Consider the following 17646-nt stretch of genomic DNA (forward strand, 5'->3'; position numbering starts at 1 on the left):
GGTTCTTTTCCTATGCAGCAGAGCTGATGAAAAAAAAAAAAAAAAACATTTTGGACACTCAAACAACACAAGACACAAAGAAAACTTCATGCTCACCTCACATCACTTAAAACTGTGAGTTCAAACTCCTTAGTATATAGCCAAGAAAATTCACAACACAATAAAAGCCTGTGAAGTAATGAATATGAAGATAAATATTTTAAAAAGCAAGTTACATGATTTTCTAACTGAATGATGCTACTACTCTGTGGAAGATTTCATGAAGGATGAAGTAATACTTTGAGCTGGATCCCTAAAATAGAAAAAAAATTATAATAGTTATAGTAGATGTAAATACTGTAAGTTTGACAAATTTTAAATAAGTAAATTCTCCACAAAGTATTATTGTAAGTGTGACAAAATTTCAAATTATCTAATTGTAACCTTGCCATGTCTCCTGGACATGAGACTTATGTTCTGAAATTGTGTGTACTATGAGATGAATAAAATACATTTCACATTCCACAATGCCTCCTCTAAGTGGTGAGCAGGAATCTATCCTTTTCATAATATTATTGTTAAGGCATTATGGACCTTCCATTGTTTGCTTTTACATTTTGTAATTCATTATAAATTTATTTGTCTTGATAGTAAGCAGTCAGGTAATTGGTTTCAGCTACGAATAAGCACCTTTGGAACATAGCTTCTCATGCTCCTCTAGCATTAGAAACCATGATATGAAAATATTTGTCCTGTAACTGAAACCATTTATCAAACTGCTTCTTGACATTGCAGTCAAGAGAAATACATAGCATTGCTAGGCAATGAAAACATCGTAACTCCATCTGACAATGAAATACACTTAACTCTATTACCAAATGTAGACAATTATGCCACATAGCCAGTTGAAACCTTCCTTCTCCGAGTTGAACGGTGTCGCCATCTAGCAGCAATAATGAAAAACTCACATCTCCAGTGATATGTAGTTTGTGCTGTAAACCTCACATCTCTGGTAATCGCCATTGTTAGTGTGCAGGGCGAACACATGCTCCGAGATTAAAACGTTTTTTGATGTGATAGTAACCTTTTTGACTGACAGACCCAACACTGCTTTATTGCTACAGGTACGTGTTAGTATTTCTAGGTATATATGTATTGTATTTTAATATACAGAATTAATAATGACCTCGTTAAATACAATGTTGACTTACGAGTTTTTCATCGCACTAAAGCAGACTGCACTCGGTACACATGAGGTTCTAATTTTAGAACTTAACAGAATCCTATACATTCTACAGTAACTAGATTATTTTCAGCTATGGGTAAAAAGAGTAAATTCACTCTTCACCTTGTGAAACAAGCTGACAACAGATCATATCATATAAAATCACCAGAAGAAGATTCTAGTCAGGTTCCCCTTGTCCTGCACCAAAAGAAAGAGTAGACCTACAAAATGAAGGTAAACTGTAGTTTCTATTGTTGTAACTTCAGGAAAGATCCTTGTTTGAAAGTTGAGGTGATTATATTATTTAAATATTATTGTTTACACTACAGATAATGCGGAAAAAGAAGCCAATACAGAGGCGAATTCCACTTCTGAGTTTGAAATTCTTTTCGAACCCAGCAGTGACGATGATATCTCGAGTGGCAGTAGTGATGTGTATGATCCAGATAAAAACAAAAATGACCATAGCAGTAACATCAGCATGGAAGACAACGATGATGAAGTTGATGTGGGAGTAAAAAGTACTAACCAGCACTGTACAAGGAAAAGCAATCAATCACTTCAAAGTTTGCAGAAATAAAAAGGTACGAGGGGACAGGATTATTTAGGAATGCAAAAAGATGAGGTTGGCACCAAGAGACCAACAATGAGCAGAAGTAGGAGGGAAATGAAACCACGATGTACTTGTAAATATTCTTCCTTAAATCGGAACAGGAATTTCAAGGATATTACAGAAGAGCAGAGACAACTAATATTTTATCATTTCTGGCAGGACATATCTTGAGGTGAAAGAAAAATTTTTGTTAGAAGCCATGTCTACTACGTTCCAGTTAAAAGATGCAGAAATAATTCAGAACCTTATAAATCTCACTGTTCTAACACACTATATTACAATTTTGTATTAGAAGGACAGAAAAAACTGTCTGCAAGACCATGTTTCTGAAAATTTTGCGCTTAGGTGAATGGAATGTCAAAACATGGGCATCTAGTGCATCAGGAAGAACGTTTGCAGAAGGGCCTCAAATGCAGGAGAGACCAATGAAAGTTTCAGGTGGACGACAATCAGCAACAGATTTTTTTGCAGAGTTGCTGAAACTGGAATAGCATTACTGCCGTCGTTCTTCCACTTAACTCTACTTGGAACCTAATGTGAAGAGTAAATCAGATATACATGGGGAATATATAGAATTTTGCAAGAAAAGAGGACAAATCCCAGCTGCTTACAAACAGTTCTGCGAGATATTCGATGAAAATAATCTAAACTTATTTTCGCCTAAAAAGGACCAGAGAAACCTTTGTTGTTCTCACCAGACAGGCAATCTCTCAGACAATGAATACTCTTTGCATATGACCCGAAAAACTGAGGCAAGGGAAGCAAAAAATAGTGATAAATTAGGACCAGCTAGAGTGTTTACTATTGACCTTCAAGCACTTCTGCTTTCTCCCAGACTAAAAGCATCTGCACTGTACTGCAAAAGCAAACTGAAGGTCCACAACTTTACCATCTATGATTTAAAAAGTAACAATGGTTATTGTTACCTTTGGCACGAGAGTGAAGGTGGACTAACAGCTTCGGAATTTGCCAGTATACTCGTGCATTTTATAGAAACGTTCATCCAAAATTATTCAGAAGCTATTTTCTATAGCTACGGATGCACGTACCAGAATCGAAACTCAGTCATGAGTAATGCACTGGCTCATCTCACCAATCAGAAAGGTGTTACAATAGTGCAAAAATTTCTGGAGAAAGCACTCCACCATAGAAAGGAAGTTGAAAAACACACACATTTATACTCCTACTGGCTATGTAGAAGTTTTTACTACCGCAAGACAAAGTCCTAGACCTTATGCTGCCAGTTATTTGGACCACATGTTTTTCAAGTCCTATGATAAACTCTCGTTGTATTCGTCTAATCGGCCAAGTATGTCCCTCTGGAAAAATGAAATATAAATTGAAATTCAGCGATACATGGGAACCACTTCCAAGAAGGATGTCAAACATACCCAGCTCATTTACAGTGCCCCCTCTCTACATTTCACCACTAAAGATCAGTGCAGAAAAGTTTACACATTTGCAACAACTAAAGCTGGTCCTTCCAAGGGATGTGCATTCATTTTATGACACACTGCCTCACATTTGTAATGAGAGAACATGTCCGTGCCTAAAAAAAATGCAGCCGAAAATAAACTTGTTTACAGCCACCTATGACTGAGATAGTAGCGTAATAGTAACAATAATAAATGTTAATAAACTGCACAAATGTTTACAGTTTCTGTTTTTTTTAAACACTATAATTTATTAAAATCCAGATTCCAATATTTTGATCAATGTGAAATTATTCATTTCACTTTATATCTGTAACAATGTATCCTTACAGATGTTTCATAATACACAAATAATGCAAAGTTTAAGTAAGTATTTTTTTAAACAAATTAAACATTCACTCATTTCAGTTCTTAACTGTGCACTCGTTACATGCCTCTTATCTCCATCACTACCAAAAAAATAACTGTGAAAACCTCGTCAAAAACTGGCAGACAATTTGAAGTGCATAATAAAGTCTTATGTACCAATGACCAGATCCATATTGTGTAGTAGAAACCGCTACATTTGACTAATCAGGTCCCCATGTGACTTCTATAATTAGTTTTTTGTTTCTCCTGTAAAATTTGACCAATTTGAGTTACGAGGTTTTCATTGCTTAGCGACGATATACAGGGTGGTCCATTGATAGTGAATGGGCCAAATATCTCACGAAATAAGCATCAAATGAAAAAGCTACACAGAACAAAACTCTTCTAGCTTGAAGGGGGAAACCAGATGGCACTATGGATGGCCCGCTAAATGGTGCTGCCATAGGTCAAATGGATATCAACTGCGTTTTTTTTAAATAGGAACCCCCATTTTTTATTACATATTCATGTAGTATGTAAAGAAATATGAATGTTTTAGTTGGAGCACTTTCTTCACTTTGTGAATGATGGACCTGTAATAGTCATAAACATATAAGTACATGGTATCACGAACATTCCGCCAGTGCGGACGGTTTTTGCTTCGTGATACATTACCTGTGTTAAAATGGACAATTTACCAATTGCGGAAAAGGTCGATATCATGTTGATGTATGGCTAATGTGATCAAAATGCCCAAAGGGCATGTGCTATGTATGCTGCTCGGTATCCTGGATGACATCATCCAAGTGTCTGGACAATTCGCTGGATAGTTACGTTATTTAAGCAAACAGGAAGTGTTCAGCCACATGTGAAACATCAACCACGACCTGCAACAAATGATGATGCCCAAGCAGGTGTTTGAGCTGCTGTCGCGGCTAATCTGCACACCAGTAGCAGACAAACTGGCGAGAATCGGGAATCACAAAAACCTCGGTGTTGAGAATGCTACAACAACAACATTGATTGCACCATATTTCTATACACCAGGAATTGCATGGCGACGACTTTAAATGTCATGTACAGTTCTGCCACTGGGCACAAGAGAAATTATGGGACAATGACAGATTTTTTGCACGCGTTCTGTTTAGCGACGAAGCATCATTCACCAACAGCTGTAATGTAAACCGGCAAAATATGCACTATTGGGCAATGGAAAATCCAAGATGGTTGTGACAAATGGAACATCAGCAACCTCGGTGGGTTAATGTATGGTGCGGCATTATGGGAGGAAGGATAATTGGCCCCCAATTTATCGATGGCAATCTAAATGGTGCAATGTATGCTGATTTCCTACGTAATGCTCTACCAATGTTACTACAAGATGTTTTACTGCATGACAGAATGGTGATGTACTTCCAACGTGATGGATGTCTGGCACATAGCTCGTGTGCAGTTGAAGTGATATTGAATAGCATATTTCATGACAGGTGTATTGGTTGTCGAAGCATCATACCATGGCCCGCATGTTCACCTGATCTGCCATCCCCGGATTTCTTTCTGTGGGGAAAGTTGAAGGCTATTTGCTGTCGTAATCCACTGACAACGCCTGACAACATTCGTCAGCGCATTGTCAATGCCTGTGCAAACATTACGGTAGGCGAACTACTAGCTGTTGAGAGGAATGTCGTTACCCATATAGCCAAATGCACTGAGGTTGATGGACATCATTTTGAGCATTTATTGCATTAATGTGGTATTTGCAGGTAATCACGCTGTAACAGCATGCATTCTCAGAAATGATAAGTTCACAAAGGTACATGTATCACATTGGAACAACCGAAATAAAATATTCAAACGTACCTACATTCTGTATTTTAATTTAAAAAACCTACCTATTAGCAACTGTTCACCTAAAATTGTGACTAGTACAGCGCAACCTATCACAAAGCGAAAAAGTGGTCCAACTAAAATATTCATATTTCTTTACATACTACACAAATATGTAATAAAAAATGGAGGTTCCTATTTAAAAGAACGTGGTTAATATCCGTTTGACCTATGGCAGCACCATCTAGCAGGCCAACTATAGCAACATCTGGTTTCCCCCTTCAAGCTAGACAAGTTTTGTTCTTTGTAGTTTTTTCGTTTTACACTTATTTTGTGAGATATTTGGCCTGGTCACAATCAATGGACCACCCTGTATAGTGAATTACAATGGATCACATGTTTCCTTAACTGACTACACCCATTCTTACAGCATTTTATACTTGTAACATTTCTAGTATTTTTCCATCCTCCTGCATTGGTCTTCAAGTTGAACCGTTAGATAATCAGAATTTTTTGTCTATAGAATGTTATACAGTACAAACAAATACATGCTAGGCTTTCTGATCTTCTTACACAACTAGTAAATAGAGAATAGTGAACAATAATCAAAAGAGTAATTATTTATGATAAAGTGAAATTATCAAAAATGTTTTTGAAGATGAATGCTCCAAATACTTAAAAAACATATGTTTCATAATGAAATAGGCACTGCATTATTAAAAAGTATGTGATAAAGTGATAAAATGAAACTATTTATTTACCTGAAATCCACCATTGCCACATGTCTGTGAACATTTGGACCACTCTGTGATCATCCAGTCAAATTTTAAATTTTCTGTGCTACCCAGGAAAAAGAAATAGTAAAGTTAATGACAAAAACCGGTAAAATAAAATAAAATCTTATATATTTCTTTTACACATTATTTATCTTACCAATGTGACAATGATTAGGTGTAAAAAATGCAAGGATATTACAAAGAAGTTTTGAATTATGTGAACAGAAAACACTGGTACAAAGTGCTAGAGTGTAACTTCTATGAAAATAATGTTGGCAGTCTGTAGTGAGAGCTTTAAGTCAGGGGAGCACTCTGAACTACATTCAATATTATTATGAAAAGTGAGTTAATTAATGAACATGACAGAAATGAAACAATCAGTGACAATGAGAATTACTGTGGTGATAATGGCTAGATTATGAAAGTTGATGCAAAAGAACATTAAGAGTAATATAATTAGTTAAAATACTACAGAAAACATGTGTACAAATGACTCTAAGAACATCTTTAGGCATTCAAAATAGAAGGAATGGTTAGTAAATGTTTCATACTTTGTGTATCATCTCCCAAAATAAGAGATAATTTCCCAGCCAAAATGTGGAGGACATAAATCACAATGAATCAGGGGCAGCGGCAAATGGAAGGGGGGTGGGGGGTGGGGGTGGGGGCGCTATGGGGGCTATAGCGCCCGCTCCCCCAACAAAGTATCTTATTACACTGGATAAAATGAATTCAGAAATCAGCGAATATATTACTTCAACAGATTCAATCATTTTTTTTTAAATAATTATGTAGCAATATAGGTTGCAATGTATTTCAAACACATTTTAACAAAAGAATAAGAGTGGCAAATAACTTACTATCTAATCCAATAAATATCATTTAACTTACAATGGGCGACTTATTATTTCTTAATATACATTGGATGCACATTAATGTACAGGTACCACTTACAATAATCAAGAAAGCTAAATATGCTGGGTATGCCTACCAAAACTTAAATTTCTGACCTCAGACAAAAACTTTGAAAACGCTGGAAATCTGGGTCAAATTGTATTTATTTTCCCAGGCACACACATTCTGTAGACATGTTATTACCCTGAACTCCAAAACAGTTACCAAAACCTACTTTAAGCAACACCAAATTTCAGCAGTTTGTTAGTGGAGGACCCCAACTCTCCTTTTGTTGAGCGATATTCCATTCCCCCTAACCCCCTCCTTCCCCCCATTAGCCCCCCCCCCACCCCCTTGACTGACTTCTACAATTGCCCCTGCAATGAATGTGCACTAATGGTTCCTTTCATTAGTGGAGGAAACCACACATCAGAAGCAGTGGGCAGTCTGGAGATGAGTGAGAAGACTTTATATGGTTTCTTTCACTGTAACAATGCTTGTGGAGGGAGGGGGGGGGGGGGCTACAGATGGTAAAATGTAAAATTCAGGACAGCAATGCATGATCTCTCCACAGCCACTATTAGGATGAGTGGTTTGAAGATTTAAATCGTATTCTCAAATGTTTTTGGTTTATTTATTTATTCACTTTGTATAGCCAACTTTTTGGCTAACTGACGAAATGAACCAATTAATATCTGATAATGAGAAAATCTGTAAACTTATCTTGAGAATAAATATTTCTCAACAATTACTGAGGAAGATCACACACTGGCATCCTGAGAAGGACTACATTTTTCTTAATGGCTATAAGGTGGTACATTACAGCCAGGTAGTGGACTTTACCAGCCACAATTTGTTATCCCCCACTTTCAGTCACTGACTTGGGTCTCAATGGTGAGGTCACTATATGGGTAGTGTGCAGACCTCTTTGGCTGTTGACTGCCTTGGAATCCAGTAGAAGATCATCCCTTCCAATGGTGTTGTGCACAAAGGAAGTTGTTTTGTATAGTTATTCATTCTCTTACTCACTTTCAAATCATGTTATGTAAATCATGTCATGGGAAAAGTATAGGTCACATTACACACAAAGTGACAGAAGCAGCAATTGCTGGGAATTTTTGTGACGTATACTAAAAAAAATTACCAAAATTACCACTAGTGGTAAACTACGTGTATCATTAACTACGGGAATTATTACTATGTTACAAAGTTACAATTTTAATATGTTATAAATTAGCTACTCTGGAAAAAAAAAAGGCCTCTGTTCTCCCTCTTAAATTATTGAGATGTTGTTGCATCTGTTGTAACACAGTAAAAATTAATTTGACTTTACTGATCTTGGAGACTGTAATCAGCTGCCTGTATACTGGGAAACTGAATCCTGTTTAATTTTAACATCAATGTTAACTGGAATTTATCTCTCTGCATGCAAATATTTTGATAAATCCAGAATGAGTAGCAAACTAAGGAAATTTTTATCTCATTTTTAATACCCACAAATTTCGTGTCTTGCCTGATATGTGGCACAACCAAAACCCATTAAAGACTTTCTCAAGGCTATACAATTCCACCTTGAAATCTAAACAAGAATGAAAAATGTATATGGAAATTATTTTTATATCTAGTATTGGGGTTGTAAATTTCACAGTTCATCTTAAATTCACGACTGGGACAAATACAATGATCATGAAATAATAATCTCTGTATCCCCTACTAGGCCTCTCCAAGAGGTTTTGTTATAATCTTTGCACAATATTTTCACTACATGGTTCTGAGAAATAATTACTTTTTTGTGCGACACTGTACTGATCCAGAAAATTATGTTTAAGGACTCTACAGTTGAAAGTATGATAAGTGTGCTAACAATCCCACCTTCAAATCAGTGCTGTGAGTCAGAGACCTTATCCATATGCTAGCACCACCTGGGTTTGTTGCCCATCCAACTGCCTACTAATTTCATACATTGAGATTCACTAAGTGTATGCCCAATTTTCCCTATTTTTGGTAGATGCAAATAATTCTTATTTCTCTGAAACTGTGTGCTATGAACTTTTGCAATATTAGTAGTTAAGTTGTCTACTGTGAGCAAGTTGTAAGCCTGTTCCATTATACTCCTAGCTTTATATGGTGCTGTTGTTTTTGGGCCCTTATTGGTATTGAGAGAAAACATTACAGTGTTTTGAAGAGTATTCTAAGGGCTTTAGTAAATCCTTACTGTAGATCAAACACATGTGTGTACTGCATACCCAACTCTGCAGAAGACCATACATAAACTTTTCTCATTCTTAATCACGTTTTATCACTGTGGCGACATTTGTGAATGTGACTTTCTGTTGTTAAATTATGATCCCAACCATGCAAGGGGGATGATTTTAATGCTGTTTGCTTTAGTCTCTATAGCAAAATATTATGTCTATATAATGAAATATCTTGGCAAGCTCACAGAAAATGTCAGCTTGGTAACTTTTCTTGTTTAATTCTACCAGATCATTTATAAATTTTTCTGCAGAAACTCCTATACAGAAGCCAAACTGAGCACTTGTAAATTTTTTCTGCAAAAACTCCTTTACAGAGGCCAAACTGAGCAATTGTTAATGAGTATTTTCCATAAAAAGTGTTCAATATTTTGACAGAAGCTATCCTCTAATAAAGTTTTGAGGATGCAGGTGGAAGGTGATGGATTTATAATTAGAAGTCACTTGCTTACTGACATGGAAGAGAGTTTGAGATACCTCATCATGTTTGGGCTCATAATGTGGTCTAAGATCCTATAAGAGATAGATATTGATAACACTGGATGATAGGTTTGAGGATCACTTCTGTTAACCTTCTTGTAGATGAGTATGATCTATGATTTCTTTCAAATACTGGTCAAAATATTTTATTTGGAGCTCTATGATATATTATGATTACAGATCCACAATTTCTGTATACAGTCTGAAGCATGAAAATGTGGTTAAACATTTCTGCTTTGCTTTGCTACCATCAGTTTCAGTTCCTGTGTAATTCTGGAGAGATTTCAGCTATAGTGTCTTCATCTCCTCCACTGAGGACATTGCCAATAGAAGGAAAAGTGGAGTAGCCTGGATTTCTTCCAAAAACAGTATCAAACTTATTCACTACCCCCGTCCCAAAACCATCTCTAATGCCAGTCAGCTTGCATTTGACATTCTCAACCAATTCTAATGATTTCTGTAGAGATGGTCCAAGAGATTCTAATTTTTTGCTACTAACAAGCAAGAAAAAGTTGACATGGATATATACAAAAACATTTTTGATTTTAGGTTCAATGACAGCATTCTGTGCCTCTTATACTGAAACTGAAGGCTCTCTCTCATAAATGAATCAATCACAGGTTATATGGCTTGGAAATAATCATTATAGAAACTGACAACTTCAATCCATGTGCACCACCTCACTAAGATACGCTCAGGTGGCAACACTATGTTCGACATCAGATCTCTAAAGAGCAACACATAAGACAGGACATTTAGAAACATTTTCTTTGTGTATGAAATTATTTTATTTACTTCTGGGTAGCTGTTGCACACTTCTTCATAGATACACTTCCTCAGCGATGCATGAACAAGACAGGAGAAAAGGATTAAATGCAAAAAGAGTACATGAAGGGCAGTTGCCACCTTGTGAGTCATGGGATTCGAATACATAACAATGAAACTAATCAATATTTGAAAATATAATGTAATTGGATAGATAAAAAATCTAAACACCAAGGAGCAGCAGCAGAAAGAAAAGTACTGAAATCTGCAAGCTTTTGGGGTCAGTGGCTCCTTCTTCTGGCAGAGGGGCTGAAGAAGATAGGATAATATGCACGGCAAAGATTTCTGACAAAACACTGTGCATGAGTTAATAAGAGTGGAAACCTAAGTTCATTGTATGTGTGTGTGTGCAGGGGTGGGGCATTGGGGGGGGGGGGGGTGAGGGGGGGGAGGAGGAGGGGATAGACAAGTCAGAAAATAAAAGATTTAGAAAATTAAAAGGGACTGAAAAAAGGAATAGTTACTGAGAAGAAATGCTGAAGCCAAAGAAAGTAACATAAATGAAGGCCAGTGGGTGACAAGAACCAAGCACATGTTGTGACAGCCAGTTCCTGAGGAGTTCTGAGAAACTCGTGTGTGGCGGAAGAGTGCAAATGGCAAATGTGGCTGTAGTCATGACTGTCAGATAGTAGAAGATGCTCTACAACATGATATTGTGTGTCACAAGTATACACCCTCTGAATATGTCCATTCATCCTAACTGACAACTTGGTGGTACTCATGCCAATGTAAAAGGCTGAACACTGTTTATGTAACGGCACATGATGTGTTGTTTCGTACGTGGCTCTCCCTTTGATATCATACATTTTGACAGTTACAGAGCTGGTATAGATGGTGTTAGGAGGGTGCATGGTACAAGTCTTACAGTGGGGACAGTCACAGGGATAGGAACCATAGGATACGGGAACGGGTGCAGAAGGAGTATAGAGTCTGTCAAGGAAACTGCAGGGATTGGGAGGCTGAGGAAAAGCTATTCTAGATACTGTGGCCAAAATGTCAGGCAGGATGGACCTCATTTCAAGACATGATTTTAGAAAGTCATAGCCTTGTTGAAGTAGCCAATTAATACATTCAACTCCATGAAAATGCTGAGTGACTGGAGACATATTCCTACAATATTTTTTGGAAGGATAAGCAGTAACAGGATTGGATGTGATAGCCAAGGAAATCTCCTCTGAACTAGGCTAAAGGGGTAATTATATCCAGTGAAGGCTGATGTGAGAATGGTGGTACATTTCTGTAAAGAGTTTTCATCTGAACAAATACATTTGCCTCTAATGCCAAGGCTGCATGGGAGGTAATGTTTGACACAGCAATGATGGCAAATATCAAACTGTAAGCACTATTGTTCGTTAGTAAGTTAACTGTCAACAGAGATGTGTAGCTGACCCTCAGCGAGAACGATGGCAATTTTGAGAAAAGTGGTGTTGGATTCGGAATAGGGCCATTTGAAATGTAATTGGGAGAATTACTTTAAGAGATTCCAACAATGTGTACAGGTCAGCCTCACCATGAGCCCATATGGCAAATATGTCAGCCATGTATCTAAACCAAACAAAGGCTAGGCTCATGGATTCCAGGGAAGTCCCTTCCTAGTGACCCATGAAGAGGTTGGCATAGGAAGGAACCTTCCTGATTCCAAAGGCTGCACCCTTGATCTGTTTTTAAGTATAACATTGATTAAAGTGAGCAGGGAACACATCATAGATTTCGAATCAGGTGGAAGCTGACTGAGGAACTGTTCATCAGCAGACAAACCATGTACAAGGAGGATGTTGGCACAGAGGGGGGCAGCATCAATGATGACAAGCAAGGACTGTGATGGGAGTGGATGGTCACAGACTTTAGATGATCTAAGAAATAACTGTTGTCATCAACATGGGAGGGAAGTCTTTGTACTATAGAAATTGTCACCCACACATTACCTCTTTTTGACCCTCGTCAGTTCTGATGATTTTTGTATCTATTTTTCCAATACTTTTCCTTTTTTCTCTTTGTTTCTTTCTTTTCCCCTCTTCTGCTTCTTTTTTGCCACTCACACCATCTAAAATACTCCAAACCCTCCTCTTTTGCCATGATGAATCCCATCATGTATTACGTTCAGTCTTTTCAAAAATATGCTTTTGCACTATTAACACTAAGGTCCCACATTCTGTTTCTTGAAACATGCTTGTCCCTGGAAGTTACCCCCAAAGGCCTAGCACCGAAAGTCCCTGTTTCTGTATGTAATCCTACTCTACACCAGCCACTTTTTCAGTTTCGGATACAGCAATCTCTTGCTCTTACCTGCCTAACCTGTGACCTCTATGTCTCATCTCCCAATTTCCACTGCACCAGAGTTCTCTCCTTCTACAAATTCCTAGATCATCTGAAATCTGTGTCCGTCCCATTCCATCACACACCATGCTTGTCTACTTGCCACCACTAATACCACGTCACTTTATACCAACATCTCCCGTGTAAATGGTCTGTTTGCTGGTGAACATTACCTCAACCAGGGCCCACCTGATCTCAAACCTATACCATCCTTCTTGCTCATCTTAGTCAACTTTATACTTACCAACAACTACTTTACCTTGGAGGGGCAGACATACAAATACATCAGGGGCATGGTCATAGGAATCAGGATTGCTCCTTCCTTTCCCAACCTTTTCATGGGATGCTTGGAGGGAGCTTACTTGGGATCCATAGGTCTGCAGCCTCTGCTTTCATTTAGATAGATTGGTGACATCTTTGCCATATGGACTCATGCTGAGGCTATTAAAACTGTTGGAATATCTGAAGTCATTCTCCCAATTAAATTTCGAACTGCCTTATTTCAAATCCATGCCACTTTCCTTGATGTTGTCCTCATAATCACCAAAGGTCAGCTACACACTCCTGTCAACATTAAACCTATTAACAAACAACAGTACTACATTTTGACAATTGCCATTCTTTCCATGCCAAACACTTCCTCCCATTCAGCCTCAGCATTTGAGGCAAATGTATTTGTTCAGATGCAGGCCCTTTACAGCAATACACCACCACTCTCACTTCAGCCTTTACTGGATATAATTATTCCAACAGCCTGGTTCAAAAGCAGATTTCCTGGGCCATCACATCCAATCCTGGTACTGCTTATCACCCCAAAAAACAACTTAGGAGAACACCTCCTGTCACTCAGTATTATCATGATCTTGAATGTCTTAGTCAGCTACTTGACAAGCTATAATTTCCTAAAATCATGCCTTGAAATGAGTTCCACTGTGTCCGCCACTTTGCCCACAATGCCTAGAATAGCTTTTCATCAGCCTCCCAATTTCCACAATGTCCTTGAAAGACTGTAAGCTCCTTCTGTATCCATTTCCCTATCCTATGGCTGCTGCCCCTGTGCCTGTCCCCACTGTAAGACTTATCCTGTGCATCACCCAACCACCATCTGTACCAGCTCTGTAACTGGCAAAACAAATAACAACAAAGGGAGAGCTATGTGTGAAATAATACGTCATATACCAGCTGTTATATAAACACTCTTCAGCCTTTTACATTGACATCACTACCATCAAGTTATTAGTTAGGATTCAGAGGGTGTATACCGGTAACATACATTATCCTCTTGTGGACCATGCTCTACATCATGACAGTCATGACCTTGGTGCCAGTTTCACTGCAAGTGCCATCTGCATTCTTCCCCTGGAACCAGTTTATTAGAACTCTGCAGGTGAGAACTGGCATCTCAACATGTGCTTGTTGTTGGAATTGCCCTAGCCTTCATTATTTTAATTTTTTCAGTCTCAGCACATCTTCTCAGTAACTATTCCTTTCTTCAGACCCTATTCAGACCCTATTCCACCCCTCTCATACCCACATACAATGCACTTGGGTTTCCACTCTTAACTCAAGCATGATGTGATGTCAGTAATCTTTGTTTTGTATATTTCCCCTTTCTTCCACCTTTAAGCTCTCAAGTTTTCAAATCTTTCTGGTACAGTCCCCAACAATCAACCTTTCCTTCTCATCCTGTACTGTAAGTCTGCCCTGAACTGGGGTTCTGGGTGACTTTTCTGAACTCTCCCTATCTCCTAAGCCTCACCAGTCCTTTTCCTTTGCCCTCCTCCTTCCGCTCCAGCCCTTCTGCCAGAAGAAGGAGCCACTGGCTCCAAAAGCTTGCAGACTTCAGTACCTTTATATCTGTTTTCTCCTGCCAAATACCTAACAAGAAGATTTTCCTCTTGGATTCCCACAAGCCACAACAATTTAAGACTGCCATTCACTAATGAGCTACTGTTCTCACACTTTTATTGTTATTGGCTTTGAGGATCCTTCTCCATCAAGTTTGCCAACAATGAGATGGCCACCTTTTGTTTCATCAATGACTAAACAGACGTAGTTTGTTACTTATACAGCACCACACACTTTGATGCAACAGGAGGCATCATAAACACAAAAAGTCATGAACTCTCTAAGAAGTATTATTTAACAAACTTTCTTAGTGCATATATTCCCTAGCTCTCTCATTCTGAATCACTAGAAGTTACTAGTAGCTGCAAAACTTTGGGATGGTAATCTTTCGTTTGCCCCACTGCCAATCTCAACAAAACCCAAACCTTCCACCACACATACTAATGGCTATAACAGTGCAACACAGAGTATTGTTATCACATCAGCTTTGCTTTTGAGAACTGAAATTTCAAATATTACAAAATTAAGAAGAATCACACCCTACATTATCCAACTCAAAGTGCAATTAACCACATTTTTTTGCACTAAAATGTGGTTTTTAGAGATAATGTACCTCCCATTTTCAACTTCTGTAGTATGTCCGATTCAATAGTGTTCCTAGGGAGCAACCTAATGAGAATAAGACGGGAAAAAAGCAATAATATGCAAGTTTATGTAGAATTAAATTCAAATACGTAAAACCATGTAATTATAGTCAAATATGTAATGATAAAATGAAATATATCAACACTGGTAAGAGAGTTCCTGAATATTTACATTTTTCATATGCACAGGTGCAAAGAAAACATTAAATATTAAAATAACAGCTACAGTAAAGCATTCTCTCATACAAAAGTATAATGAATAATTCTCCAACAGCTTTGCAGTTGCCCCACTGACATCAAAACAATTTTGTTTCTGTATTCAGTTAATCTTATAACACCAAAAAAAGTGGGATTTTCAAAAGTTGTTTCACTTTTTATCAGTTTTGTACACACCAACTGCATGTGAATTCTTAAAAATGCTTGTCATATCCTGGAAAATATATATTTTCTTCTACCCTTTGCCACTATATTTAGATTATTTTCAGTTTCTCACACATACTCTGCACTATTAATAGCATCTACATGTTTCATTACATTCAGTTATCTGATCTGATGTTTTTTTCCCAATTTTTTCATAGTATACACTGGACATATTTAAATGAAAATTTTACAGTCTGATTCATGAAACAGATCTACAACAATAGAAAACCCTGATTCTACGATGAAGTATAGTTGTAAAGCCTAAGTTACTGAGTTAATGAGCCCAAATTTATCCATTTACAAGTCACAAACAAGAAAAACAGCAGTCATATGCTATCTGCTTCTGCCTACCAAATAAAATTTGTGAAGGAGGTAAGACAAAAATTTTGTACACTATCTGTCTACAGCAATACTGTGCAGGATTAGGCAATCAGCACGTATAACTGAAGAGAGCCAGTGGTGATCTTAAGAGCAGCGTTCAAGATAGACTGAGAAACAAAATTTGATTTCATTGCCCATATATGACAATGCACTGAGGAAATGTACTTTTGAATATTTTTATCTTAAAGGAAAGATTATGATAATATCTGTAGTAAGTTGGTAACTGTTACATCATTTTAATCAATTATTTGTTTACCTCTGAGAGAGATAACTGGCTCCTCTGTTGACTCTTCAGTAATGTTATCCTGCTCTCCCAGTTGAAACACAGGATTCTCATTGTCATATTCAAAATAATCGTCACCATATTCTTCCTCTTCCTCGTTTTGTCTTTTAGTTCCAAATGATGTTACAGCAGTTTCTGAAATTGTTCGAAGGCCCCTGGGGCTGCTGAAAGCCTGGAAAGGTAAAAATTCCTGTTTCCTTGGTTAATCAGATTCTTTATTAAATGAGTGAGAAAAAATATACATACTACAAAATTAACCAAGTTAGTTGAGTGAAGGGAAACAACCATATTTGCATAATGTTCTAGTTCTAGTAAAAATCTTATATGTAACTTGTCTGACAGAAATAAGTTTATAACCATGGTGTTAAAAACATCACATCTGGGAAAAAAAAACAAGGAATTTAATTTTTGTTTTGTTTTTGAGGAGAATAAGAAAAATAGACCAAGATTAAGAACACAATTTCCTTTCACTTTTACAAATACAGACAGAGGTAAGTTTCAAAATTCCTAGATAACTTAACCATATACAAAATAAATTCTTCCATAACCTTATAAAAGAAAGCGGATTTTCACCACTTAAAACTTCATTTCATCATCACTGAATTGTAATACGGTGACTGGGCCTTTTTTCTTTTTCCCAAACACAAGATAATCCAAAGTTCCAATCTTTATGGTAGTCTGTAGTGTGACTGATGGAAAGCAAACTATTTTGTTAAATACCTCCCCCCCCCCCCCTCCCGCCCCAACAATCTCCTTCTGTCCTTGAACCATGGACCTTGGTAACGAAGGGTGGTTCGCTTACATCGACACACAGACAGCCATTTGATAGGTGCAACCACAATGGAGGTTTTCTCAGTGGAGAGGACAGATTAACCTGTGGGTCCTAAGGAGGATGAACCTTTCACTAGTTCATTGACTGATATGGCTTTGTAACATTAACTAACATGGCCATGCTATGTTGGTGGTGTGAACAACTAAAAGTAAGGGAATGCTACAGCAGTTATTTTCCCTGAAGGCACACAGTTCTACAGTATAGCTAAATTGTGATACATTGCAAAATTCCAAACATAATCACACTGTTACAGTCTATTATAGGCTT

The 17646-nt window shown here is 37.5% G+C and overlaps 1 protein-coding gene across 1 annotated transcript in view; it reads right to left on the reverse strand.

Annotated features, from left to right (window-relative positions):
- Positions 1–17646, reverse strand: part of LOC126262791 (protein madd-4-like) — a 362890-nt gene that overhangs the window by 92977 nt on the left and 252267 nt on the right. The window contains exons 14-15 of the mRNA XM_049959614.1: positions 16521–16737; positions 6187–6260 (exon numbers count right to left, since the gene is read on the reverse strand). Coding sequence (XP_049815571.1) covers positions 6187–6260; positions 16521–16737 — 291 coding nt within the window. The remainder of the gene's footprint in view (positions 1–6186; positions 6261–16520; positions 16738–17646) is intronic.

The sequence above is a fragment of the Schistocerca nitens genome, chromosome 6 (genome assembly GCF_023898315.1).
Source record: "Schistocerca nitens isolate TAMUIC-IGC-003100 chromosome 6, iqSchNite1.1, whole genome shotgun sequence".
Taxonomy (NCBI): domain Eukaryota; kingdom Metazoa; phylum Arthropoda; class Insecta; order Orthoptera; family Acrididae; genus Schistocerca; species Schistocerca nitens.